General features: G+C 40.4%; 1 protein-coding gene across 2 annotated transcripts; it reads right to left on the bottom strand.

The window, feature by feature from the left end:
* Nucleotides 1–935: 935 nt before the first annotated feature.
* CHRNA6 (cholinergic receptor nicotinic alpha 6 subunit) lies at nt 936–26,943 on the bottom strand. Of its 2 annotated transcripts, none has more exons than XM_079331285.1 (6): nt 10,649–11,002; nt 8,349–8,488; nt 7,571–7,615; nt 6,432–6,541; nt 5,324–6,308; nt 936–2,408 (listed from the first exon to the last, which is right to left on the bottom strand). In XM_079331285.1, exons 1-6 carry the CDS (start codon nt 10,980–10,982, stop codon nt 2,286–2,288), a joined length of 1,737 nt encoding a protein of 578 aa, XP_079187411.1. In that variant the 5' UTR covers nt 10,983–11,002; the 3' UTR covers nt 936–2,285. The 2 variants fall into 2 exon arrangements, with proteins under 2 accessions (XP_079187411.1, XP_079187412.1); XM_079331286.1 differs by lacking the exon at nt 10,649–11,002 and adding an exon at nt 26,805–26,943 and having other exon boundaries at nt 968–2,408.
* Nucleotides 26,944–27,188: the final 245 nt, after the last annotated feature.

The following is a 27,188-nucleotide window of genomic DNA, read 5'->3' as shown; positions in this document are numbered from 1 at the left end:
AGTCCCACTGTATGACTGATAAAATTACATCATCCCACTGGGAGATGCTCCAGCCAGGGGGAGGAGCCAAGCCTTTCCTATCTAGATAAAAAACTGAGATTTGGAACATCAGAGCAGCCTTTTTCCACTGGATTCCAGAAGAAAACCAGACCTTCCCACATCATCCCTGGACCTTCAGAGGAAAACTGCAGCATTCTACAGGAGCACTGTTTCAGCTGAACCACACCTGCCACTGCAGGGGGACTGCAGCCACCACTGAATGGGACTGCTACCAACACCCTGACTGACAGGGCGTCAGGTTGTATTCTGACTCTGTCAGTGTTTTGGGATTGTTCTTTGTAATACTATGTTTCTGTTTTCATTTTCCTGGTAAAGAACTGTTATTTCTAATTCCCACATCTTTGCCTGAGAACCCCTTAATTTCAAAATTATACTAACTCTGAGGGAGGGAGTTTACATTCTCCATTTCAAAGAGAGGCTCCTGCCTTTATTGGCAAACACCTGTCTTTCAAACCAAGACAGAAACACAAAAGATGGCTCCAAAAGTTACTGAGTTGGAGAAAGGATGGGCAAATAGCACACTAAAAAGAGACAGAAGATGACTTTGTAAATCAGGGATTTTGCTGAAGTCAGATTATTGACTGTAAGGTTGTAGCTGTCATGCTTAAGACACCAATGCAATGCACCTTCAGCCACAACATTTTCATGGTTTGTATGGTCATAGAGTGTAACAGTGAATGCTGGTGGTAAGATGTGTTTTCCACAGAAATGAAGCTTTTAGGCTCAGAATGCAGCTCTCCTCTTCAAATTTTCTTTCATTTCTCTCACATTCTTTCTGATTAAAGAGCCAGTAAAGTCAATGTCATTTAGTAGCACCTATAAACACATTTCACAACAGGAAATCTAAAAAAAAAAAAAAAAAACCACAAATTCTTCAAGAAGGTGTATCTCAGGAGTGACATTTAATTGACAGGCTGACAAAATAAACCATACTTTTTCATACATCTGTGTGTCAGTCACTACATAACTAAACAACATTCAGGGGAATTACAGAAAACAATAGTTTTCTTCTACTTGTTCTTCTACAATCATGACTGGGTGGATTAAGACAGTTATATTCTTGTCATTCCACCTTTATCTCTAACATATACACTAATTCATTCATATTCTTTTTATTAGGAAACATGAAAAAAGAGTAAAAGACCATTCAATGACTTCAGAAACAGAGATTCTTACTTTCCAAGGATTGATGATATTCAGAGCAGAGACTGATGCATGGCAGACACTAAAAATACTGCATTGACACTGTACAGTTAAATTTAGAGGCTCTTATAAGAGGAAAGGCCTTCGTATTCTTGGAGCCATCTGATTCAATTGTAGTGGTGCCTTTTACAGAAGAACCCTTCAGCAAAAATCTTACAGGAATATAAGCAAATGAGGGACTTAAGGGTAAACCATGCACATTTTATAGAAACCACATCAGAAGCACATCTGCTAGGAGTTTCAGGAGGAAGCACACTAGGATTGGGACCCAGTTACAGATCAGCAACCTCTGCCCCAAAGGACATGGCCCTACAGTTAGAGGTTTGCACACACAGCACAGACCCATGAGGAGCCAGGAAACAGAACACTGCTGCACAGCTGTTTCAAACAAGGTGCTCAGCTTTGCATAGGATTCATGGTATCCAGCCTTCTTCTGCTGGGATGTGCACAATCTTGGTTGGTTTTGTGTTTTAAAAACACAAAACCTCAGATCAATCCTATGTTGTCAAACCAATTCTGTCTATGACAAGTAGCTACTCAGGGACAAACCCTTCTCTGTTGGGTTTATGTCTCAGCCTGAGCAAACATGAGTTTTCAGAGCAGTATCTGTGGACTAGGACCACAGTTAACCTGATAGATACGTGGCTTGGAAATCCTACTGAAGCTCATCAGGGACTTGGTACTCAGTATCAGGAAGTAAAGGGGACTTTGGCCACATGGAAAGGTAAGTGGCAGATCAAACTAATTTTAGAAAATTTTAGAAGCATGTAGTTTTCAAATGTGTATGCCCCACATGGTGACCACATTCTAATGTTAAGTCCATTTTTCAAGTATAATTAAATGATTAAGATCTGTCTGATTTCAAACATAAATGTAAAAACATACTTTATTGTTCTGGGACCCTGGCTGGGTGCTTATGACATGGTGAGCAGAGGGGTTAGGTTAGAGGAGAGAAATAGAAGATAAATTTCTGAACTGAAAATGAAACAAGATCAGAAGTGGATAAAAAGCAGCGGGTTGAGTTATGCCTTTGCTATTAGTGGCTGGATAAAGAGCCCTACAGTTCCAAACACACAAATGATTATAAATACCCAGAGAAATACTCTGTCTATCACCATAGCTACATATTTCCAATCATCTTCCACCTGCAAGAGAATAAAAAAAGAGAAGGATAAATTACATATATAATGTTACATCAAATTGCGGGTTGACATTATTCAATAAAAAAGTCAGTTGTGCTTTTGAATGCGAGGGAAAGCACACATGCAAGTCAGGAATATTGCTTGTCATGCTTCGAGTTGCTGCAGTTTTCAAGCCTTCAGAGGGGGCTGACTTTCTAATGGTATTTTACCACTTTTGGCTAAGAACATGCAACACTGTCCTAGTCTGCTGAGGGCAGCCCATGCATCGTTGTGATGCTGCTATTAACAAACAAGACCTAATCATGTGGTGGGTGTAGAGTAGGGTAGTTTAACAGCAGCCATCATAGCTGCACATCACTAAACCCTGTTGAAGGATTTATCCCGACAGACCACACAAGACACAGTTTGCCATTTGCACAGTCTGATTTGAAACACTGTCTTGCCAATCGAGCCCCAGTTCTTTCAGGAAACTGGACACAAAGACACATGGACACATGGACCATGGCAAAGCAAGGGTTCCTTGCTTTGCTGAGCAAACTGCAGTGTGGTATGCTAAGCAAGACAGAGTGGATTTTGTATGGCTGAGAGACAGACCTTAGAACCACATTCAATCAAGTTGCTATCCTCTAAACTGCACCTTTAAACTTGTACTGCACATGAAAAACTGCATCTGAAGAACATTCACGCATATAGACTTGTGACTAGCTAAGGGCTCTCTGCTGAGAGATTACACTTGTTTTCCCAATTTTACTATACTTTCCTCCAAGAAAACACAGAGTTTAGGATTTTGATAGTGTAGAGGATGAGGAATACACCAGCAAGTATTGGGGAGTGTAAGCAAAATTTAAGTACAGTAAGTTTGAGGTTGTAAACTATGATAATCGCAATTCAGCCCAGAACTATTTACTTTATTATTATTATTTACCTGTAAGAAACAGATAAATAATGACTTTACAAGTTTGTATTTTAAAAAACGTTAAAAAATGTTGTTTGTCATTTTAATCCTATCCAATCTCTCAAGGCTACTGAGAGGACATCTATAATAGTCATTAATGCTGGGTTGAGTGATGGGAATGTTATGAAAAAGAGGGTGGCCATGATAGTAACATGACCATGGATAGAAGCAGGCTGGTACTCAGGGAAGAATTTTGGAGGACTTCTGAAAATCAGAAATGAAAGCTGTACTTTGCATGAAAGAACATGCAGGATAAACTCCAACAGCTGATAACATCACACATATTACATTGTATATCTGGCTGAAGCAGAAGCAGCCTCCAGAATAATTTTTATCAGAGCTTGCCTGAGAACAAATCCTGTTTTTTCCCTGAAAATATGATTTTTGCAAATGAAAATTCATGCTTTCCATCTCTAGTATATTTTGAAAGGTAAGATACAAAGCTGTTCACGAACACACTGAACTAAGAATAAAATACTGTGTGGCAGGAAAGATTTGCAAAATGCAAATCAATGAAACTAGGAAAGGAAGACTTCTGAGTAAGTTATTTGGATGACTGTATGCAAACTTCTTTTTAGGAGGGCATCAGAGAAAGCAGCTGAATCAGTGCAATATATTTTGTGCAGCTGGTGTGATTATGAGAGCAGGTTTGAAATGCTTGGGTTAAGCAAACCACTAAGGCCATAGGTACTAAGAGGGGCTCAGCTCAATCCCCATGTCCCTCGTGGTGATAGATTCCTGTCTTTAGCTTCAGGCTGGTGTGTACTACATGCTCACTCTGTGAATTCAGTCACCAGCTTAACTCTACTTCATTATTCAGAAATTTATAGATTTTGCTTTTAGATAAAACCTTTTCTGCAGGGCATAAAGGAAGGGGTGAATACAGATAATTTTTAGGTTTCACAGAAGTTGTATGAATTTCAACAAAATATTCTGACAGAAGGTATGCATATCAACATTTCCCTTATAAAGTTTTTGTTGTTTTCAATATAAATACAGCAGTATTTAGCTTTGAAATGGATTTTACCAACATAGAGCACCTAAAAAACTTCAAAACCAAAAGCAAAAATTCTATGACAGATCAAAGATGTATATTTCATTAGGTTCTAAACATTTTTAAAAATATATTGAAGTGTCAGAGAATTTCTGCTCCTTGTGTGTTCTTGGTGTCAGAAAATCCTTTTGCAGCTTCTTTTAGTTCCCTGTATTTACATAGGAGGATATGGCCCCAGAATCCTTTAAATTCCAATGTGCACCATTTTCTACAACAGTAATCCCAAAAAGAAAAAACATTATGACCTCACACAAGCAAATCCATTAGATAGTCTTCTTCCCCAGCAACTTTGTCTTACTGCTTCTGTATCTTTAGGATTTCCTTCTTAGATCACATCCAGCCTGCATGGACTCCTCTGACCTCCAGGACTCAGTTCAAAGGGACTCTGGCAGTCAATTTCCTAAGCAGGCCAAAGTCTAGCTGCTGGAGATCCATTTCTGCTGGTACCCCTCATAACTCTACCCCAAACTAAAAACTCTGTCATTCTGTGGTGCTGTGTGCACATCTGTCCCATCTCCTCAAGTCCTTCTCTGTTCACAGTGTATGCAGTGCAGCACCTTCCCTGGTTCGCTTGTTTCCTGTGTCAGGACATTATCTTCCACACACTCCAGGAATCTCCTAGACTGATTCTTCTCTGCTGTGTTATAGTTCCCAGCAGCCTCCTGGCAAGTAGGAGTCCCTCATGAAAACAAGGGCAGGTGATTATGACATTTCTTCCAGCCTCCTGTAGAATGCATCATCTGCCTGTTCATCCTGCCCAGGTGGTCTGTAACAGACTCCTACCAGCACTCCCACCAGGAGCCCTGCTGTCCTAGCCCCTGATCTTTACACACAGGCACTCCACCTTGTCATCACCACCGATTGCAACACAATCAAAACAAGCTCTAATGGGATGGTTACCTCCCTTACCTCTTTGGTTTCATTTTGAGACCTCATGTTCTCTGCGATGAACTGGACGTTGCTAATGACATCCTTCACCTCTGGGGAGTACTCCATGTGCTCTGCCACCCATTTCAGTGACTGATGGCTCAGCCTTCTTTTGGTGGTAGGGAGTTCAGTCGCCTTGTCACAGTGACTGCACCGCTGCTCCTTGTGCAGTTTGGTGTCTTTGTGCTTGCTGTGCTTCGACTTGCCCAACTTGCTGTCTGATACTTTCTTGTTTTTTCTGGAGGTGATTTTCTTCTGCTGTTCTACTGGCCTCTGCATCAACAAGACTTTGGGGAGCAGGCTAAGAAAGATGGTTTTTACCCATTTGGGCATTGTGTGTGTCGTTGGAGTCCTGTAATGTATATTGAGGACAAACACTGTGATGACAATTGACAGGGTCACAAATATCATTGTGAAGAGTAAATATTCACCGACTAGGGGAATTACTAAAGAAGTGGATGGGATTGTTTCTGTGATCACCAGTAAAAACACAGTCAAAGAAAGAAGCACAGAAATGCAAAGAGTAACTTTCTCACCACAGTCAGATGGCAGGTAAAAAACTAACACAGTCAGGAATGAGATGAAAAGACAGGGAATGATCAGATTTATGGTGTAGAACATTGGCAACCTTCTAATATAAAAAGAATATGTTATGTCTGTGTAGATCTCTTCACAGCAGTTATATTTGATATCATGTTTGTAGCCAGAAGCGTCAACTATTTCCCATTCACTATTTTCCCAAAAGTCATTCATATCTACTTTGGATCCAATAATGAGAAGATCAATTTTGGCTTTGTCATAGGTCCATGAGCCAAATTTAAGTGAACAGTTCTGATGATCAAATGGGAAAAAGGTAATATCCATAGGACAGGAGCTTTTAAAAATAGCTGGTGGGGTCCAGGTGATCATTCCATCATAGCGAAGGAGAGCTTTGGTCTTGCCTTCAACTTGAAAATCTCCCACAGCACTGGAAAGACAAATGAGGCATAGGCAAAAAAATTACCATGAAATTGTAATGGTTTCTGCAAGGGGATATTTTTGAGAAAAGATTCAAATGAATCAATAAGATTGGTAAAATTAATCATCATACTTATTATACAAGACAATATCTGGTTTCCAAATTTTATCTGCTGGTACCCGCACAAATTCAATGCCACCATACTGTCTGGGATCCCATCGCAGTTTGTAGTCATTCCAAATCTGGAAGAAGAATGGACAAGGATTATAAAACCTCAAATTATGAACAAATATCTGCTTCTCAGATCTTCCTGTAAAATGACAGGAACAGTGTAGCATGTGGAGAAGGGAACAATGGTCCAAAAGACAGCAAGGCCATGACTCACAGAAACACTGGACCTGTGTGAATACTGCTCCCACTGATTGCTACTCCCTTCTCTGTGATGGGATGGGGTGCTAATTGCTATGAACTGCTGGCATGCTGAGATCTCTCCTCTGTCTTGAGGAAACAGTAGAGAGCCTTGTCTGTGAAAGGTGACCTCCCCACTGCCAAGAGAAAACAGGGGCCCTGCTGCAGCACCCCACAGGTGAGAGGAGCACAGCACCAGAGGAGACCCGCAGCCCCGTGTTTGGCCCACCTGCACATGAACAGACATCTGCTGCCAGAAGAGAGTACTGGCTCTGCAGCAGTACTGAAATACCAGGTCAGGGCAGCCAGGGATGCACAGCAGCTCTCTTGCATTGCTGTCTATTGCCCTATCATGGGGCCAGTCTCATGGTCTCTTACCTATTGTAAGTACTGTTTCTCTTATGGGAAACTTTGTATGGACCACAATCAGTGCCTGAAAAAAATGGTGGAAGCTATATTTTCTCAGCAGTTTAGGTCTTCTGAGGATCCTTAACTATGTAAAAACTTGAAAACTATCAGGAATAATGGAGGTGTGTTCTTTTTCTAATAAATATTTTTGTGTGATGACCTAAGACTGCAGAGCTACATATTTAATCACTCCTTAAAGAGTACATCCAGCTAGATTTTCCAGAAGAAAACCAATCATGATAAAGTTGGAGAAGAATATATCCCACAGAAAAAAAAAGAAGATGGAACTTATAGGCAAAAAGAATGAAGAAATTACTTTTTCAATTGTGGAGCTTCTCCTCAGTAATTTTTTTAAATCCTTGTTACCAAAAAAAATTTATTCTATAGATGTAACATACAAGTAACACACATTTCATCGTTTCGATGCAAAATGCATTACAAATGCAGTCACTTACATGTCTTAGCCACAAATTTGTTTCCATAATCTGATTGACTTCATCCTATTAAGAAACAAAGGCATAAACAGTTAAGTATCCTGAGATGTCCAAAAACTTAGCCCACAAAACTGGAAAGTAGATTTCCACATTAACTGATAGAGGTTTTTTTCAAGCATCTTCCAAGAGGTTTACACATTGTACACTGTCGTGTGCAACCCTACTGAAAAATTAACAAAACTTTACTGAAAAATCATTCTCCATAAATATCAGAAATACAGAAAGCTGCACTCTTTTGCCAGGCAGTATCTGGGTATCTGAGTATCTGGAGAGCACACAACCTAGAATTGCGACCCGTACCAGAAGAATAAGGTTCTTCTTGTGGCTGTGCATTTTGCTGGATTCAGTGTTTAAAAGGCTCTTATTACACAGCACAACTGGTTGAGGTTCAAGGAAAATGGCATCTGTATCACAGTGTTTTAAATTTATATGCAAACCTCTAGAGCAGAGGTATGCCAGCTTACAGAGCCCAGGGCTGCTACCTGAGGCAAAAGGGTTTGATGCTACAGAGTAAGGAAATGAATCTATGCCATTCAAACCACTTGTCCAAGCAACTGGAACAACTCACCTGACTGAAAGAACAGCAAAGGTCTCAGCATGTGGACTTAGATACACATGAAATGAAAGCTAGAGCAGTTGTGGGTGCATGTAACCATCACAATTACATCTCCTGCTTCAGTGGTTTGCATGTGTTTACAACCATCCCCAAAGCTCAGCAGCATTCTGTAGTGAGTCTTACCACATTTGTAAGCTGGGTAATGGCCAGTTCAAAATACACTGTGACAGGATCAGACACATTTTCCACCGGCCTAATGAACTGGTTGTACTGGGAGAAGAGTTTGTGAAATAACCGTTCCTCTGATTCGCAGGCTGTGGTATCTGTATCAGTAAAGATAAAAACAGCTAAGCCAGAGGTCAGAAAAAAGGGAAGAAGGTGTTGGTTAACATACCAGTCTGTGCTATGTTGGATCGCAGAAACCTGGGGTGTGATACCACCCTGGTATCACACCTACGTAGAATAAGGTGGCTGAAATAAGAGACATAGAAATGTGACTGTAGAAGCAGAATTCTGAGTCTTCCTGGTAAAACAGGGTGTTTATGAAAAGCACAACTACCTAAAAATTAAAAGGTAGAGGCTGCAACTACTGTATCCAAATCTCTACCAGGTGATAAGGCAACTACAAAGATGTCTCCGAATGTTAAACATTATGACTGCATTTTATCCCCATAATTGAAATTTCGACTCTTTAGATAGCAAATTTTTCTTTGCAGAAAGTTAATTTTTTAAGTTCTATGAACGAGAAAAAAGTGGAAATATTAACATTTCTTATAGAATAGCATCCATGTAATACAGAGTTGTTCTTTTGGAGCAAGCAGATCACAGCTGTAACTCCTCATTAGTGAAGAATACAACAGATGGCTTAGAAGAAACCAGGTATGTGACAGACACTGAGCTGACACTCACTGCAGAGTTAAGGATGCTCTTAACCTGTTACACATAGTCCAAACCTGAAACAGTTATTTTCACAGTGTTAAAGGCTATACACTTCAATTTCAAAAGAAAAATATTAAATTTCATTGGCTCTGGCAACATCAGCTCAGAAGAACAATTTTCTTGAATAACTTTGCTATTACAATATATTACTGTAATTCAGCACCTAAAATAAAAATATTTTATAAGGTCAAGATATAGAATTTCTTTCTCATGTTGTACACAGCTGTGTTATCAAAGCTATATGATGATCCCAAAGATATTACTGATACAACTGAGGAAAAGTTTGTTTTCAGACTAATTTTCACAAGTTTTTTGCATTAGTCCCAGACTGCAGTAGAACATATCAGACAAGCAACCATGATATGACTGCAAATATTAAACATAGAAGGGGTTTGTGCCAGGCAGCATGGTCTCTGGCACAGCATAGGACATAAATTTATAATTACATATCCTTCAGTGAACACAAGAGCTTGTGGATGTGCAGATGTCCTGCAAGGAGACACTTGGTCTCAGTATGTTGCACTTTCATGATTAGACTGTCCTTACCCTGCTCTTGAAAAAGAGATTTCCTCTCTAATATATCTAAGGTGATATAAAGCATCCTGAAATTGCAGGGGATCATCATAACTGCAAGATGAAATGCTGGCTACTGGTCACTTACATGCACAGAAAGAAAATTCTAGTAAAAATTTGAAAATTTGATGTTTTATTTCATTCTTTCAGCATCATTCAGAGAAGACACATTAATGTCTATAAAGTTTGGATGCTTTTATATAACGTACTTTTCCACTCAGAAAACAACTAAAAATTTGCTTTTCAGATTTCATCATCACCACTCATAGCACTTTGATTAGAAGTACACTACAATGGGAACATGAAGACTCATGACTAAAGTAAATGAGTCTAAAATCATGTTGCATTTGAAATTTTCCCACTGGCTTCTTAACAGACACATGCTTTTAAATAAAGTAACAAAACCAGATAGGTATTTAGGTCTTATCTAATGGTGCTGCTTTAAGACAGTTTCTTATGCCTTGCAAAGACAAGCATTATATTTAATACACATCTTGGCCATCCACAGAAGTGAGACTTTCAAAACAAATGTGTCCAAAAAGCGAAAAATGCTGCTAAACTCAGTGAGAGTTGTGAACAGAAATGATGGCAGCATATTTAAAACACACATGATAAACAATAGTGAACAACAATAGATCAAGTTCTTACTTTTGAAAGTGTGAGTACTGACCATGCACATCCAAAGCCTGCATTATTTAAGCACTTACAAATACAAGTAACAAATGAAATTACTAGGTCCCTAACCCATTTCTATTGTTTTTTAGACACAGTTCTTCCGATAGTTATCAAAAATGAAGATTTTTACATTGGAAAACTAGTATTGCTTTAGCTCTTTTCAAATACTGTTGAAATGTTACAGATTTCAGGTTAGAAATAGCTGGTGGAAGCTTTACATTGAATTAATTCAAGAAAACAGAAGAAGAGACAGTAACTAGGAAATATTCTAGAAACTGGTATTAAAGAGAGCCTACCTTTAATCAAGGATGTGAACACGAATGCCCACACACAGAAAGCAGGGCAACAACAACATAGCCACGTCTCAGGATGCATTGCTAGCAGCAGAATAGAGATTCCTTTTGAGAACAGAGGTTTGGGGGAGGAAAGAAGAGGCAAGAAGACATATAACCCTCCTGATGGTAAGTAGGCAGTAGAAGGATGGATTTCTGTTTTGCATCTGCAGCAAACTCTGCAGCCTGCTGAGCAGAGCAAGCCTTGCAGAGTTGCTTTCACTAGCACTAGGCAAGGAGAGCTCACGCTGCGCAGAGCGAAGGGAGCCAGGCAGCATCCTATCAGGTGACTCCACATTCCAGTCACCCGCACCCCTGCTCGGGGAGTGCAGGAGAGAGAGGGAAGGCAAGGCACTGGACAGCCATCAAGGAGCAGCGGGAGCATTCCCTCAGCCCTTCACCCAAGGGTTAAGAACTCTCACCGTACTAAAGCAGCTGCTTTAGCTGTTCTGATGATCACCTGAGTCTGTCAGAACGTGCAGAGGTTAAACAGCTTCAGCTTCTTAGCTAGGACTGATTCTTCAGGTGAGAGAAATGGATGTTATATGTTTTTAACACATCTACCAGAAGCCACACGAACCTTGAAATAAGCAAAACATCAAGTGATAGAATTGCTTGACAGTATTCTAAGTGAATAAGTCCAAGGCAAGTAGGTTTATTATTGCCATCTGACAGGAGCAGCTAAGCATGCTAAGTTCTTTTCTGACAGTCCAGGCAGTTTACGACATCAATTCTTCTAACTTGTTTTGCCTTGTGTGTGCAGTCTCCTGTGTCAGTATGCTAGTGTGGAAATGGAGGAGCAGAATAAAGGAAAAAACCACCAGGTGCTGTGGCGCCTGGCACAGGCCAAGCTGTCTGCAACAGAGTGTTACTTTTCATCACAGAAGTTAAAAAAACCCTTGATCTCATGATCCCTTAGAAGTTGATGCATGTCCCCTCCTTAGGTGTTCAGTACATATGTCCATGCAAGAGGAATACCTGAAAAGAATCTGTAGGGAAAGATGTGGGAAACTGAGGGTCCTGCTTAGCTGCAGGGGTGGAAAGCACCACAGATTACTTGGTGCCATCCAGCCTCCCAGAAACAGCTCAGACAGGGAACCTCCTTTATGTGTGCTCAACCCAGCATGAACAAGTCCGAGTGACTGGATGGATGATTTGATCAAAACAGAAATGCTGTTGTATTTTTAGGCACTTACATTGTTGTGTACGTGTAGAGAGAAAAAAAAGAAGCCAGAAAATGATAAAAGTATTCCCTCCATACTACAAAATACAGATGCAAAACTGCAGCACAGAATAAAAAAGTAATATGTCATTTATACAAATTGTTAAAAGTATGGATAGAAAGGAGCAGGATTGTCTGGAAGAAAAAGACTTAGGAATGAGTTGACTGCACAAAGAAGATCCGTGAAATGGACCAAGAGTTGCCCATGACAAGTTTTGAGGGATGAAAAGTAAATCTTGAAGGATTACAGGCACCAGCCTTACTCCAGAGCTCACTAGAGGGGGTGAACTTAGGAGTTCTGCAGAGAGATAAGAAAGCAAAAGAAACAAAACCATGAGTTTTTGGAAGTCTGAGTTATTTTGCCTCCTCAAAAGCAGCAGTGTAAATGTAGACCACAAGGCATAGATATGAGGCATCTCTAAGCTGAAGTTAGATATATATTCTCCTTGCAAATAAGTTTAAAATGAAAACTCATATTTCAGCATGGAGATTCATCTCTCAAATTTCCATTTTGTCAACATTTTCTAGGAAAAAAGTGAAAACCACAAAAAAAATCTGCTTTATGCCAAATTTTCCCAAGTTGCAATGTTTATTTTAGAATGGTGTTAACAGGTCCAGGTCCATAAGCTTGCAGTTTCCTCACCTTACCAAATGAAGTTCATATTTTCTTCTTGAATTGGTGTGCCCATGGTGCACTGTGGCAAACAGAATTACACAGCCATGTGACACCACAGGACTCCCGTGGCTGGTTGCAGACATGGCATATGTACCCCTGTTAAAGTCCAGGGCTTCTAGAAGGATGACATAAGGTAAGATAGTCACATACAATTTGAAAACAAATTCATCCCAACTTGAAACGTTTTGACATTTTCAAACTTTTTGTTCTCTCAAAAAATGTACCAGGCCAGAGAATCAGGTGGGAGAAGTTAACAGATCTGCACATGCATGTCTGCAGACTGAAAGGTCTTCAGAGGTGAGGGTAATGAGTATACTTCCTCTCCAGAGAAAGGAGAGCAGTGCAAGGCCAGCTGGCAAAGATGATCCTTATTGTCACACTTGAGGGAAAGAACTACTTTGCTGTGGGGAGCAAGGGACTGGAGAAGCAGGCTGAATTTGGAGGCAATAACAGCCATTCAGTGAGCAGATGGCAGGAGGGGTTGTGCTGCTGAGACCCTGATGGAATGGGTGATGCCTCTGGGAAAGGCTGAGGAGGAAGGCAAAGATCAAACTGAGCCATGACAAGTGGCTGATGAGGCATCCAGATGGAGAATGCAGAGAGACCAGCTGAGGTACTGCCTCAGCACAAGGAGGCAGAGCAAAAAGCTGAGAATCATTGCTACTTGGGAAGGTATGTAATTTAATCTAATATGAACTGGTCAAAAGAGGCACCAAAATGCCAGGCTCAAACAGTAAGCATATATAGACAGGCTTTCATCTTTTGCCCTCTGAGTGTGGAAGAAGAGACTGATTTAGTCCTTTCACATGTACTTCTATCCTCCAAGCATATATTCACTCAGAAAAAAATCTCTGGTTTATTTTCTGTAGGTAAGGTGGCTCAGGAAAAAGAGTGTAAGCAGCTTGCAGGGATACACAAAATCTGCTTACCAAAAAGGTTTCTAGCCCATAGATACACTTCACAACTGGTGCACAATGTTGTAAAAGCTGTGTGGTATTCACAGCAAAAAAAAACCAACAACAGGAGAACCCATTTGGAGGGTTGCCTATGCACCCAAGAGCTGAAGGCTTGCACCATGGTGCTATTTGCAATCCTAATGACAGATCTGCTTGGAGTCAGGCTTGGGTTTGAATTGCTCTAGAGCCAAGTAGTCCTTTGTTGGAGAACTGGTTCTGAGTTGTTTGTAGGATTTGACAACGCAATGGATTAACCTGTGCTGGGACAGTTGCAAACAGCTCTGTGACAAACACCTTTTCCATTATGAGATACTCATGTCCTGGTCACCTGCTGAGAAGCCTCTGCATCCAGTGGAGAAGTTCACAGTCTGTCCTTGCTAACTACCACTACCAAGTGAGTTTGCATTAGGGGCACTTCTCACCCTTTGCTGCTCTAGAAGCACTGGGAGGATCTGAGCCACTTCTCACTGGTTTCTTGCTCAGGGCTGCCTATACATTTGCTTGTGGTGCCTGCCCTGAAACAGCTGAGTGGGACCTCAGCAGAATTTAATTTTATGTCTACTCTGCTACTTATCGCTTTTGCAAGCAGACAGCTATTAGGAATTAGCCAACTCTGCATACTCACACACAGTGCTTCCTTGGGCATGGGACACCTACTGCTGGTAAAAAGGGATGCCAGCAGAAGAAAACTGTAATTGAATAGTGAAAATCAGCGAAGTCCTGCCATCTGACAGTTTTGTAGTCACCCTTGGATATCTTGTGCATTATCTAAATTAAAGTAAATGGGAAACTCACTAAAGCTCACAGAGGGGAGATTTCTAAGAATGGGAGATACTTAAATTAAGCAGGTGTCCAAGTTTGGGACAAATTTTAGGAAAAAGACCTCCAAAGGGTCCCCTCCCCCTCTTGCAATTTCTTCCTTCACCAAGCTCGGAAAGAATTTTCTTCAGGGGAAAGTGGAAAAAACTTTTTTATTAACAAAATACAAAAGAAACACTTCCCAGCACAGACCCAGATTGAGATGAACTCAGCAGATCTTCGCCGGGAAGGGCAGCAGAGCTTCTTTGGCAGACTTCCAGAGGTGGTCTCCGAAGTTCAGATCCGTTTCCTCTGGAGTCGGTGCAAATCTTAGGGATGGGGGGGGGGGGAAGGGAGAGGGGCAGTTTAGGCAGCCGGGGGGGGGAAAGCAGCTGAAGCAGCGGAGGGGAGGGGGGCAGGGGGGCAGCAGAAGCAGCAGCCAAAGCAGCAGCAGCGAGCAGCGAAAGCAGCGGCAAAAAGCCCCAAAAGCTGAGAAAACACCCGGCTAGATAAAACAGCCCGGGGGAGGGGCCGGCAGCTCCATGGTGGGGGGTAGGGAGAGTAGCTAGTCAAAACATAACCCATAACAGCAGGTAATTGAAGTACAACCTCTAAAGGCTGGACCATGAAGCTCCTTAAAATACGAGTGATGAAGGAATAGTTTAGCTTGAAAAGTTTATATGGACTAGTACACTTTCCATGTCTGTGTTGCATGGGCAATTCATCAGCATGGGAACACTGATATTTTCCCATAAAATGCTCTGTTCTGATTCCTGGCATTTGGATTCACCTTCCAGATTTTTCAGGACAGTTGACTGTAGAAATAAAGCAGACTTTTTAACCATTCAAGGCTTTGCAGACATTAGGCAGGGTGGCAGAGGCCACCTGTGACCACCCTCTGAGGGAAGTGTTTGATCTTAGCAAACACTGGTCTCAAAGTAGGACTCTCCAAAGGTCACAAAGATTTATACTTTTTAGAGGCAAAACCAGAATTCAATTATTTTGGTTGTCAGAGTTGTGGTTCACTAACAAGTGTGCATCTATTACTAGGGCAGAGAAAATCATTGCTTTCTGTGTTCCCCCATCTGACATTACCCAGACACTTTCTCAGCTGTTTTTTCTTGGTTACCTCTGCCCTGTTCCTGAGCTGCATTCTCCCAGCCCTATCCCTTCTCCCCCAGTTCAATAGGCAAAAGATTGCCTGATGGTCTCTTGGTCTGAGTTCCACCTCTCACCTTCCTCACACAGTTAACTTCCTACAGCTTCATAGAAGCGATACTGACAGCAGCTGTACCTGCCTTAAATGTGTCAACTGCAGTCTCATAGAGGAAAAAGATTGCTGTTAATCTGTGTTAGCCCTGAATGCTGTTGGGATCCACTGTTTTGCTTCAACTTCTGGTATTACTACAATAAATCAGACTAACAAGGCATTTACCAGAAGAATATTAGGAATCCCGCCTTCACTACCTGCTTGGAAGTCATTCAGCTGTCACAGAAGCCATTCCAGGACACTGCCTTTTGCTAAAATACAGTCCAGCTTGCCAAGTGTCACACCCAAGCACTCCATTCACACTCCCTGCAGCAAAGCATGGAACTCACTCATGTGTAAGTCCTGCCCTTTGGCCTCTCTCGTGCTCTGGGACCTCATATGCCAACAATGTCTGCTCTGTGATCCACCAGACACTGACCAGTGGCTTCTAGGGTGCGGGAGATATGAAGGATGAGTGAAGATGGAACTCCAATGGCTACTGTATGCAGAACAATGTGTTCATGCTTTAGACTGGATCTTTTACTTCAAAACTTTTTTTTTTTTTTTTTTTTTTTTTTTTTTTTGTTCTTGGTTTTGATTTTTTTGTTTTTGTTTAATTTTGTTAGTCAGATTTTAAAGATGTGTGGGAAGAGGCCTTGAAGCTTGTACTGATCAGGGCATTTCCACAAACCGAGCACTGGATTTCTTCAGTAGGTTGCTTTGTAATAAAGTCCTTTCTTAATTTTTCTTTTGTATTAAGAGATTGAACCACAGCACTCCTGTGAGTCTGCCTCTGCTGTCCCAGCTATGAAGTGGGCAGCCAGTCAGCAGGCAGTCAGCATACACTGAATAGCCAAGCACATGAATGGAGATGCCTTTTCCTATGGTCCTGTCTGCTAAGCAGATGCAGTAACCAGAGTACAGCACAAAGATCCATTTTTATATGCTAAAGCGTCACTGATGGCAACATCCCCAAAGCACCTTCTACTGTACTAACAGCATCACTTATTTTTATCTTCACCAACATTCAGCTTGGACCAACTCTTCTTGTAACTTGATGGAGCTTATACAGGCTGGTAAAACCTAACCCATTCCAAGGAACTAAACTTCAAACCCATCAATCAACCCTGTTCAGCTTTTATAGAATTCTCTACTAAAGCAACAGCTCATGGGAGGAGGTTTTGGACATGTAACATATGTTTCTACATTTCCCAAATGTAAATACCCTTTTTTGCTGCAAACATACTTTGACACTGTGTTGGATATTTCTGAACTCTCTTTTGAGCTCCTTGCCATAGATGCCATTGCTCCTCAATCCCAAAATGGGAATCACAAAATTCTGGAGCAACTCTAAAGAGCTATAATGGACAGAGGCTGGCAGAAATCTCTAGCTTCATGCACACAGTTGTGATAGCAAAACTAGCATGATGACCACACAAGCTTGCGGAAGACACCAAATTCTATACCGATATATGCATTGCCTCCAGGGATGCTACTGTAGCCAACATTTTATTTCTAAGAAATTTAGCATTTCTTAAGTAGGGAAAAAACAAATCAATCAGAAGTGTAAATGTGAATGCTTAAAGGGATGCTATGATACGACATCCTGAAAAAGTTGGATTCAGTGACTGTGGGGGGGTCTTATCATGTCCTTTCCCTGTAGTGAGAATAATGTATATATTAATATATTATTAGGGAAAATACAATAGCAATGAGTGTGATTAGTTGAAAAGGTAGGGGTCTTTAACAAAAGGTACAGGGCCAGACTGATCTAGTGAATGAAGGGAATATGACTGCAGCAAAGAGTTCCAGACTGAATGTCTGAAATTGCCTAGTCTAAAAGGGATTGATATGCAAATGCCCAGTTTTAGGCCTTACATGTTCATGAAGTAATAGACCATTGGAAAGACCAAGGAACTCAAGCACCATGTGAATAGAGCACACTTCACAGTGCTATGGTTGATCCAGCAATTCATGGTTGTGGTCATATACTGGATGAATAACTACTCTGAGGCTGTGCTCTAGTGGATTGAGATTTAACTTCAGCAATACTCTAGCAAATTAGTGGGTGTGTTGCAAAGAAACAATAAAATCCATGGAGAATTTGGTAGTTGGGGAAAGAAAAAAAAAAACAAAAAGGGTGGGGGAAAAGAATCCTCTAACAACTGTAAAAGAAGAACTATAGTTGTCATGGGAAATTGGCTGGTCAATGAGCTGGAGGAGGGATGGAATGTTATTTTTTGTGTATGCATCTTTTCCCTCCAAACTTCCAGTATCTCAACAGCCATGACCATTCCTCTTGTTCACGTTTAGATCCCTAAAGGGTACAAAGCAGCCTGTGTAGAAGCTGTGTAGAGGCAGGAGCTGGGTGTATCTACAGTGATTAGTGAACTAATAAAAATGTCCTGACTAAACATGTGACTTCTTCCAAATGAGATATACAGTCTGTCTGTTGTTTCTTCAGTTGGGACAAATCTCATTGGAGTTGTTCTCTTAAACCAGTTTTTGATTAAAAACAAATTTACAGACACTTAATTTTCTTTAAAATCCATTAAAAAATGACATTTGGAAAGATCACTGAGTAGACAGAGAAATATGTGATGAAAAAATATTGTTTGAGCAGGACACACAGGTGAAATAAAGAAGAGTTCTATTCCTGCATCAACCATTGGCAACATATATAGAAAACAAAATCATCAGATAGGAAATAAGTTAAAAAGAGTACCCGTCCTAATTTTCACTCAAAATCTGGAGTAGGAAGTACACCACCTTGAAGATGAAGGATACATCTTCTTAAATAAGGTTTATCTCCTGGAATATTTGGGCCCAAACATATCCAAGTGCAGCAGAAATAAGAAATGTTTGACTGCGTGGTGGTAAACACTGTATCTATTAATGTAATTAGATGACAGATTCTACCTGGGATGAAAACATCAGAAGAAAAACATGCCCAGACCAGGCAACTTGACATTCCTATATCACTAATCTTTTGTCAGAGGACAGAATTTAAGAGAAGCTAAGTAGGGGGAAAGGTTTTGTCAGATTGGATAATGAAGTAAACCCATTTACCTTGCTGATACCGAAGGAAAGCCTTAGCAATACGTTGGCAATCTGAAAGATGAGCTCACAGCAGACCCCCCATCTCATAAAAAAACCCTGTGATATTTGAGAGAACTTGTAAATAGATGAGGTAAATAATCTGTAGGAATTCTACCATTCACTTCTCAGATTTCCCCTGTAATGAAAAAATCAATGTACCTTGGAAAAATCTATGGTGTCTTGGCCTGAAATCTGAAACACCTTCCCAGGTGATGAAAAAGTTGAAGGACAAAGTTTCTAAACATATCAAAAAGAGGTTGCAAGTTTGTTTGGAAGTTCCCAAGACTTCAGCGTTTATTCCTTATTTTGGAACACTGAAATGATCTACTAATGTTTCTCTTAAAAATTCTTGCAACCCTCCAATAATTCCCAGGACACTAAAACATTTTATGGACACTGCAAGGATGTTTGGAGATGGCAAAAAGGGCTCCATATGTTCAAGACATACTAAAAATTTTGTGTGGGAACTTGCCTTGTTAAATGCAAATGAATGGAAAAAAATCTGAACTAAGGATGGAAGATAAAGTAATCCTGTTCATTTCAGAGTCTGTGAGATGCTATTCTTCTTAGTATCCAGTAGATTTTGAAGAAACAGTATTGTTTGGGATTATCTGTGCTTTGTTTTGTGAGCAGTGTCAATATTTTGTGATTGGGGAGAATGTTACTTTTATTAACTTAGCTTATTCCCTTTTTGCTCCTAAAGTCCATAACACCACTCTGGAAGAAGAAAAGTAGTAGTAAAAATGTTTGTGATTGAGTGAACCCGGTATTTCCCTCTATATCTGTTTTCCCAGCCCATCACTAAAGGTTTCTGGAGCTCCTTACTGCCAGTGGGAAGTAAGGATGCAGTCATGTAATGCATGGGCAGCATGAAATTTCAGTGTCAAAAAAGTTCCAGTATCAAAAATATTTACTTTGCAAGAGCCCTGCACAAACACACTGACAGGCAGACAATCTTTAGAGGCATCAACTTCTAAACTGGCACAAGAGGCAAGACAAGGAGGAAAAGGAGGAGCTCACCGGTCACATGGACAACTGGAACAGCTAAAGCACTGAGCTATCAGGGGAGTCAACAAAAATTGAAATTGAAGATATGGGCTTCAATACACTAACCACTAAGAGATACTTTCTGGACAATCAGACATATTCACAATCACAATTTAATCTGAAAAATTTTTCTGTTTTTCCACAGATTTCACTGTAAATTGGTCAGTGGCAAAAATTATAGACACAAGTTCTTGAAAAATTTTTGAGCAAAATCAATAACAGAAATAGAAACTTACTCAGGCCTCAATAGTCCTGTAAAGATTCCATGTGGAACTGAAAAATTGTATAAATAAATTTCTTTAGACTGCATGAAACCAGTCAAAGCACAGAGATTTAGGGCAGCACTGATGTCAGATCCTTAACATGCAACAAAACATATTAAGTGTGCTTTGATTTCCCATCAGCTGAGACTTCTGTCAGAATTCCTCACAGAGGACACTTTTCCCCTCCAGAAGGAACTAGTGCAAGTTTCTGAAGAATTTTGATCTCTTTGAAAGAGAAAATTGTTACCTCAGCAAGTCTGCACTGTGCCGTAGAACTTGTACTCAAATTGTGCTGACGTGATTTAGTAGGGCTGTTTTAAACAGCCCAAAGCTATTTATCTGAGCCATTCCTACAGTTTATCAGAAAATCATACAGATTCTCACAAGAAATTTAAATTTCCTTTTAGGCAAATTGTGAGAAGTGAACTAAAGGAGTATTTGGCCAAACCTAATTTTTTTTCTAACAGAGCTCCTGGTGAGGGGAAGCATGTTATTACTACAGCGACATACAATAGTCTCAGAAGAGCAAGCAGCCAAGTGACATCTTTCATACAATCTCTTCATGACATTATCTCCTCTGCAAAATATTTCAACTGCCAGTTGATTAATATGAGGGATAGGAAGAAGACTCTTTTATCCTTAGAAAATTGTGCCATTCTTTTATAAGCAAAACTCCTCAGCCAAAAATCCATTTCCTTAGCAGAGAATATTTTTAATCCTCTTAAAAATGAATTTCTGAACTCCTTAATTCTTTACTCAGTTGATGGTTCTCAAATGAAGTGTGCTGAGAAAAAGACTGCTGTGGGACTGATAGAATTTAAATCAGCAGTAGCACAAAGTACAAAGACACAGCGGTATAAGTGACCAAAGCAAATTGAAACACGATTTTTTAACCTTTTAGGGCTGGCTTAAGTTTGCATCTGCAAGGAGAGCTCTTCAAGTTTTCCTAAAGAGAGTATCAGCCCATTCCAGTTTAAATGGATAATAAATTAAGATCCAAATTTTCTGGTAATGCAGAAAGAAAAAACTAACATCTCATCCTCCGCTACGTGAAGAGCAATCCTGCTAAGAAAACAGTAATTTTGTAACTGAAGGCACAAATGGAAGCATTTAGGTTAACAAGAACTAAGTGGCAAGATCCTGCTTCTGGTGGGTCAGTGGACTTGTCCATCTCTCCTGGTGGATAATTTCGTATTAGTGAAGGAAGCAGGAGGCCATCAGCAAAGTTGACTGACTCTTCTTCATACAGCAAAGCTTTATTTTCCTTAAATTACTATGTGACAGCTACAGAGCTCTGTACACTTCATTTAATGCACGGCTTTGTGAATCTCATGCGTTCTGACATTTCTAGGACAGGCTGAGCCATCAATACCTCTTGTGCCTCTGGCCAAAAAGTCTAAGAGAAAGCCTGATGTCATTATGGTCAGAAACCATCTTTTCTTTTGTGCTCTGTCTGAAAAAGCTTTTTGAAGGAATATCAGCAACCTCATAAAGGGCATTGTGACCGAGAGAGGGAGGAAGTGGAAAAATTAATTTAAAACATCATCTGCTTTAGTTACAGAAGTATTGCCATTGGCTATTATCCCGAAAGGCAGTGTCTAAAGAGGAAAGGCTTCCAGCCTTGCACAAAGCCTTAGGATTAGATCAGGAGTGTTTGGTGATCTGTTGCCAATGCTACAGCCTTTGTGATGAAATGTTCGGTTTAGGCAGAGCTGATATATTCCTGTCTTTGCTTCAGGCAGAAGCAGATAATCTCATTAATGGGGATTAATTCCATCTTGCTCTAGCTGTGCAGATATGAGGCATCTCTTTCAAGGCTTTCTCTGCCATCAGCAGAAGATTTGATGCTGCAGAGACTTCAGACAGAGACATCTCAGAGCCTCTCCTGCAGGATCTATCTGACTCTGCCTTCTGGATGGTTTAGGCTGGGCTAGCTAGATCCCAGCCTTTTTCCTCCCATTGTTTCATCTGAGCCAACAAGATAACAATGTTATGTATCTCAAATCTTCTCTGGACTCTGACACTGGCACAGAATCCATTGGCTGTATGCTTGTACCACCCAACATCCTCTAGAATTTGAAATAAAGGCAGTAACAAGGAAGACAGATGGTAATAATCATATTGACAATAATCAGGGTAGCCTTACATGAATAATGAGAATAATTTGCTTGTTTTTATGGACAAAATTGGATGACAGAAATGAGGGAAAAATGACAATTCCTTTTCAGACCTTCAAAGGCTGTGCAGCAGGTCCTATGTCAACTTTACGTGATGGATGCCTACTGCATTGTACCACTAATATTGTACATCTACGGAATTTGAGGTCATGACTCATCTATATTAGTATCTGATGAAACACAAATTGGTGCAGAACATATGATAAAAATCACCAATAGAATTGGACAGCTGAGTGCTGTAACTAAGTATAGTAATTTATTTTTTGTCAGAGCATCGAGTAACACATTATTAAAAGCATCTTAAAACATTCTGCATTACCTGTGTAAGGAGGGATGCAAACATGAAGGTATAGCCGAAGACAGAGCGTGTGTTCAGATGGAATGTGCATAAAAGGGCAAATTTCAACACTCACTCATTTAGACTACAGAAGATGCAGCAGTTTTGAATCAAAGGTGAAGAAGGTAAATAGAAATTGGCAGAACACCCCTTGCAAATTCAGTTCCAGGGCCACAAATGTGAACATTAGGGGGAAGACATGACAAAGAGGAAAAACAGACACACAGTGTCAACTGGGCATCGCAGCGTGTTGGGGCCATGTCAAACATCAGCACCAAGGCAAGCAGGAGTGTGTCAGTGATTGTCTGACATTCTTACATTGTCAATGAGCTGCAGCTTGACAAGGAAGAGCAAAGGGTGAAATTCCCTGAGCAGACCCATGAGAAGTGAGCAGCAATGACAGCTAACATCTGCTGGAACTAAAGTGTTGCTGGTTCAGCCAATAGGATCCCCTTGTTTAGAGATGGCTAGAAGCCTTGCAATTCAGGAAAGGTCAAAATCTGCAAGAAGGCAGAAAAAATTAATGAAATACATTTTTGGAAGGAGCACCTAATTTTTCTTGGTCACCACTGTGGCCAGCAGAAATTTTTCAGGTAAAATAATTTATGCTTAAATTCTAATTTGTGAGGTTTTGTGAAGTTAGAACTCTTGAAAAGAAAACTGTTACTTTAAGGAAGGGAAAACTATTAAAATTTGAACCCAGTCTCATAAACAGTTCTAGATTTTACTGCCTTGGATGCCTGTACCTACAGAATACTTTACTTCTTACATAATTAGCTGTCAAAGATGTTTTCCAATTCTATTTTGTTTTTCTTATCTCAGTTCTACTTTGTTTCTCTTCTTACTATAGTTTGTTTCATCCTTCTACCTTCAACTAAAAAAATCTAATAACTGTGAAGAAATTTTTATCAGTGTGGTTGAAGTTTGCAAAATACAAGAATATCCTGTTTGGAAAATATAAAGTTTAGTCAGATGGAAATCTAGGAGCAGTAAATATGCCCCATGAAGAAAAATGAAGCCACCATGTAGAAAAAAGATAATCACTCTAAGGAGACCCATTTGCAGATGGTAACCACTGATTGACAAGAAACTGAGAGCTGACTTGCTTGGTAAGGGGAATATCTATCTGTGTGTTTCTGTCTGTGTATGCATATACATTTTTACTAATCATATTGATAGATAGGGAAGGATAAGTGCAAAGACTACTTGAAATGGATGCACTGTGTTAATCTCATCCTTCCAATAGTGCTGTTCTGTCCAGATTAGGCTGCATCACAGAATGTAATGGTGCCAATGCATATATCCATAAAATCTCAAATGAGTGTGTGCAATGCTCATATCTGCTGAGCTGCTAAATGTGCTTCGGGCTCTGGAGGAAAGGAGTTATGCTCCAGTTCAATGAGTTTACCAGTCTGTTTTCAGGAGGAAGTAAAACTGGGAATTGTAACTGTGCAGAAGAATTCACATGTTCTGTATGGGAAGCAGCTGCAATCTCCTGAAGCTGAATGACCTTGTGCTCTCTTTTAATATGTTGTGTGATCCTCAAAACCAGCCCATTTTAACATGCATTATTTTAAGAGTTCTTTTCCCCAAAAACGAGCACTTAGTTAACTTGAGAACACCCACTCCTCCACTGTGCAAATGAGAAAACCTTACATGAGAAGATATCCCATTAATTATCTACCCACAGTTATAACTTACAGTTTCTCCTTTAATGGAAACCCATGGGCAAGCACAGTAACCATCTTTCAAGCCATTCAAGTCCAACTTACTTTAGCTGGGGTACCACTTTGCCCACATAATTTCAGGAGTACTTGTTTTCTTGCTCTGCATCAGGCTAAGCATGCCCTTAAGGCTCAGGTGCAGACCCTGGGGTTTTCACATGACAGTACTTTGTGTTTGAGCAGATTTCTGCCATTACAAAAAGCCTCTAGAGGCACTGTTTAAAAGGGTGAAGAAGCTGGCAAGAGACTGATGCCCTGGGACTGGTCATTGCTCCTGCAGAAGAATAGGCTTCATAGAGAAGCTGTATGAAACACTGGCCATGAATATTCTGCACTATCATTTGGAATGGCAATGAAATGGGAATGTTATCACAAACTGTCACCATTTATTAATGGCTTGTGTACAGCTGTGACTACAGGTAAATCTATCAAGATACAAGGTCTGTTATGAGTCTAAGACAGGTGAGGCAGGGCAGGATATATGCCAAAGAATGACATGCAAGTACCCAAATGAGATGTACAGCCATGCCACAGACAGCTAGAGATTGCCCAACTCTGGAAGGGCTAAGAGCATAGATTTGTTCTATGCAGCAATGCACCTGCAGAGCTGCCCAACAGCTGAAGTTATCAACATCTCTTCCTTTCTCCCTTCTGGTGCCTTATCAGATGATGCCCGAACACTGGGAGAGCACAGGAAGGCTTTTACCAGCCTTTCACAGCACACTGCTAAGGCCACGCTAAGACAGCAGAGGTGTCTGTAATCCCCTCTACAGCTTCAGAGAACTGACAATTCGTGCTACTTCTTGATGGAGAGAACTGTGTAAACCTATGAAACAAAAATATTGCAGGTCCTGCACTGATGAGAATACACCTCTGAAGCACAGCTCCTCTTCTAATGCACTAGCATTAAATCTTTGAAAAACAACTAAAACAACTTAATAAATTATTAGGCAAAGAATTTCCAGTAGCCTTTCTGAACTTTATTCCTTCTGTTTCTAAGCATCACTTAGTGGCCTGCTACTCTGCTCTGTTCTGCAGTTCATGTCTAAAATAGAAAGGCTGCAAAGCTACAGGGAAGATACTGATGGACAGCTCTGCAAATTGTTCCAGCTGAACCATAAAACTGTCAAACAAATGATACATGTTAGTTGTGATGGCCCCATGCCTCCCAGAAATAAAGTGAATCCTTAATGGAAGACTTTAGTAAGGAATTAAACATTAATTAGGGCTTATATGAGATAGACATAAAAAGAATTAGAGACAAATCACAGTTTTGCTGTAGCAATGGTAGAATGAAAGAGCATTTATTTTTGAACTTTGGTTGACTGATTAGAAACCATAAAACTGAGAAGGCAGAGGAAAATATCTTTATTCCTTGTTTTGAAAGAGGTAGTGGCCCAATGCCTTTAATTTTTTTACTTGCCTCCCAAGCACAGTGCTGTGAGAGTACTTATGTTCTCAGTTATTGACATGGTTCATAATTGGGAAAGCTTCTAATGGGCTGACTCACAAGCTCATGTGATAGCCACAGGAAGTCTAACACAGAAATTATGGCTATACTTGGTGTCAAAGCAGCAAATAGCTTTGTAAAGGAGATATATTTTTAACTGAGTATATCTGGGTTGATTTGTTTAGACAAAAGTGCCGATGTAAGCTTTCTAGAGGACTCACATTATGGCCATTCTGATTTTTCTAGAGGACTCTTTGATTTGTTATTATTTTTGCCTCTGCCTCTCCACAGCCCTCACAAAACATCAGTTACAATCCATGTCCTGTGGAACAAACAAGTTAGGATGTGTACATCCTGTGCTTCTCCATTATGGGGCAGACTTCCAAATGTGTATTTATTAATTGTTGACTGGCATCTAACCTGAATTTAAATTTCTATCCATGAGTCATCCTTTTTACTAGCACAATATCACAGATTTCTAAAACTTGCTTTCAGACTGAATATGGAAGATTTTAATTCTAATTCACAAAAAAAAAAAAAAAAAAAAAAAAAAAAGTCTCTTGGATTCTGTTTACAGAGCATTGTGGCAAATGATAAGTTAACTGACCAATTAAAATCAGATATATAAATAATAAATATTCCCATCTGGATCAGATGCAAAACAAAAACAATGCATGGCTTGTAGCATTTGGGAGTACCTGGAAACTGTAACCACAGATGCCAAAATACCAGCAGCTGATCACAACCTCCACATGTTTAGTACCATGAAGTGTAATACACTGCTGAGAAAGGTTCATGTTCTTTGCATGGTAACCCACAGCACTACTGCTGCTGACCCATAGAATTTGAGTTTCCTTTCTGGTCCTCAGCTATTCCCAGTCATGCAGAAAAAAGGTGTTGACAGTGGATAAATTAGATCCACCACCCCTTCTCTTCCAGACTCAGTGAACCCAGTGCAGAGAGTTGCAGACAGTGTGATCTTCTACTACAACTGTACCCTAGATCTTTGAGAAGCCATGATGGTCAGGAGAGGTGCCTGAGGACTGGAAGGCAGAAAATGTCACCCCAGCCTTCAAAGAGAAAGAAGAATGACCCAGGAAACTACTGGCTAGTCAGCCTTACCTTTGTGCCTGGAAAGGTGATGGAGCACCTCATCCTGAAATGAGGCCATCTCTATCCACATGGATGACAAGAAGGTGCACAGGAGTAGTCAGTCTGGACTCAATCAAGGGAAATCATGCTTGACAAACCTGACTGCCTTCTGCAATGAAACAAAGACTTGGATGAGTGAAGGAAGAGCAGTTAATGTTGTCTACCCTAATTTCTTTTCAAATGAGCTTGGCAGAGCAAGCTGTGGAAATCAACTCCCCATGCTCTGTCCACCCTGTGTTCTGATGCCAGGAGTAAAGACAGTACCAATGACTGTTGGGGTTTGAGGGATAAATCTGATCTTTCCTCCACACTCAGCCTCCTTTCCTCAAAGCAAGAGATTGGAACACACTCTGG

Source organism: Erithacus rubecula, assembly GCF_903797595.1.
Source record: "Erithacus rubecula genome assembly, contig: SUPER_Z_unloc_2, whole genome shotgun sequence".
Taxonomy (NCBI): Eukaryota; Metazoa; Chordata; class Aves; order Passeriformes; family Muscicapidae; genus Erithacus; species Erithacus rubecula.
The sequence above is the reverse complement of the archived record's forward strand: the minus strand, read 5'-3'. Positions and strand labels throughout refer to the sequence as shown.

What these genes read in the sequence shown, in the direction of transcription:
- CHRNA6 (XM_079331285.1), bottom strand. Translation starts at nt 10,982, where the DNA reads ATGTGGAGTCACCTGATAGGATGCTGCCTGGCTCCCTTCGCTCTGCGC. An exon ending in CAAATTTGTGGCTAAGACAT is followed by an intron (nt 6,542 to 7,570) that starts GTAAGTGACTGC and finishes TTCTTCTTCCAG; the next exon opens with ATTTGGAATGACTACAAACT. An exon ending in CTCAAAATGAAACCAAAGAG is followed by an intron (nt 2,409 to 5,323) that starts GTAAGGGAGGTA and finishes ATTCTCTTGCAG; the next exon opens with GTGGAAGATGATTGGAAATA.